Source organism: Phalaenopsis equestris, unplaced genomic scaffold (assembly GCF_001263595.1).
Source record: "Phalaenopsis equestris unplaced genomic scaffold, ASM126359v1 Scaffold000055, whole genome shotgun sequence".
NCBI classification, from domain to species: Eukaryota; Viridiplantae; Streptophyta; class Magnoliopsida; order Asparagales; family Orchidaceae; genus Phalaenopsis; species Phalaenopsis equestris.
The window spans coordinates 1,129,671-1,130,233 of record NW_018164497.1 but is presented as its reverse complement, the minus strand read 5'-3'; the positions used below and the strand labels follow the sequence as shown (position 1 = coordinate 1,130,233).

General features: G+C 55.1%; 1 protein-coding gene across 1 annotated transcript in view; it reads right to left on the bottom strand.

The window, feature by feature from the left end:
* Window positions 1–41: 41 nt before the first annotated feature.
* Window positions 42–563, bottom strand: part of LOC110019406 (probable beta-galactosidase C) — a 13,773-nt gene continuing 13,251 nt past the window's right edge. The window contains exon 5 of the mRNA XM_020717043.1: window positions 42–476. Within this exon, the coding sequence (XP_020572702.1) occupies window positions 42–476 (435 nt within the window). The remainder of the gene's footprint in view (window positions 477–563) is intronic.

Sequence of the window (563 nt, the reverse complement as noted above, 5' to 3'; positions counted from 1 at the left end):
TAGGTGCTCGTGGCCAGCGACGAAGAAGAGGAGTTTGACATTCACGAACAGATCGCAGGCAGCTGAATCGCGACAGATTCGATGAGCAGTGGAAGCTTTGATCGACTGGATTCGCACCGCAAGTTGTGCGGTTCGGCGAGACGGAGGAGAAACAGTCCGCGAGCGAGGGCCGAAAATTTGCGACAGGGCTGCCAGCAGAGGATTTCGGAGCAGGAGTTCGGTCTTGCGAGCAGCTCGGCCAGAGGGAAGAGGCGGAGATCGCGCAGTGAAGGGTTCGGGGAGTTCTCTGTTCGGGAGTTCGCGAAGTAGGAGGACCTGAGCAGTTTGGCGAGGTGCGACAGCTCTGGAGAGGCAGTTATTGTCGTACGAGAGGTAGAGGAGGAATTCCTGATTTGTTCTGTTGGACGCATGGGAGTGCCTGCGGGAAGGAGGCGCGAGCACAGAACAGAAACTTTTCTCCGGCAAACAGGTGTGATCTCTGCCAGAAGGGATCAGAGCTCTCCATTCGGTTGACAAAGGCAGTCGATTTTACAGGGAGAAGGTAAGAAATTTGGTGAGAATTT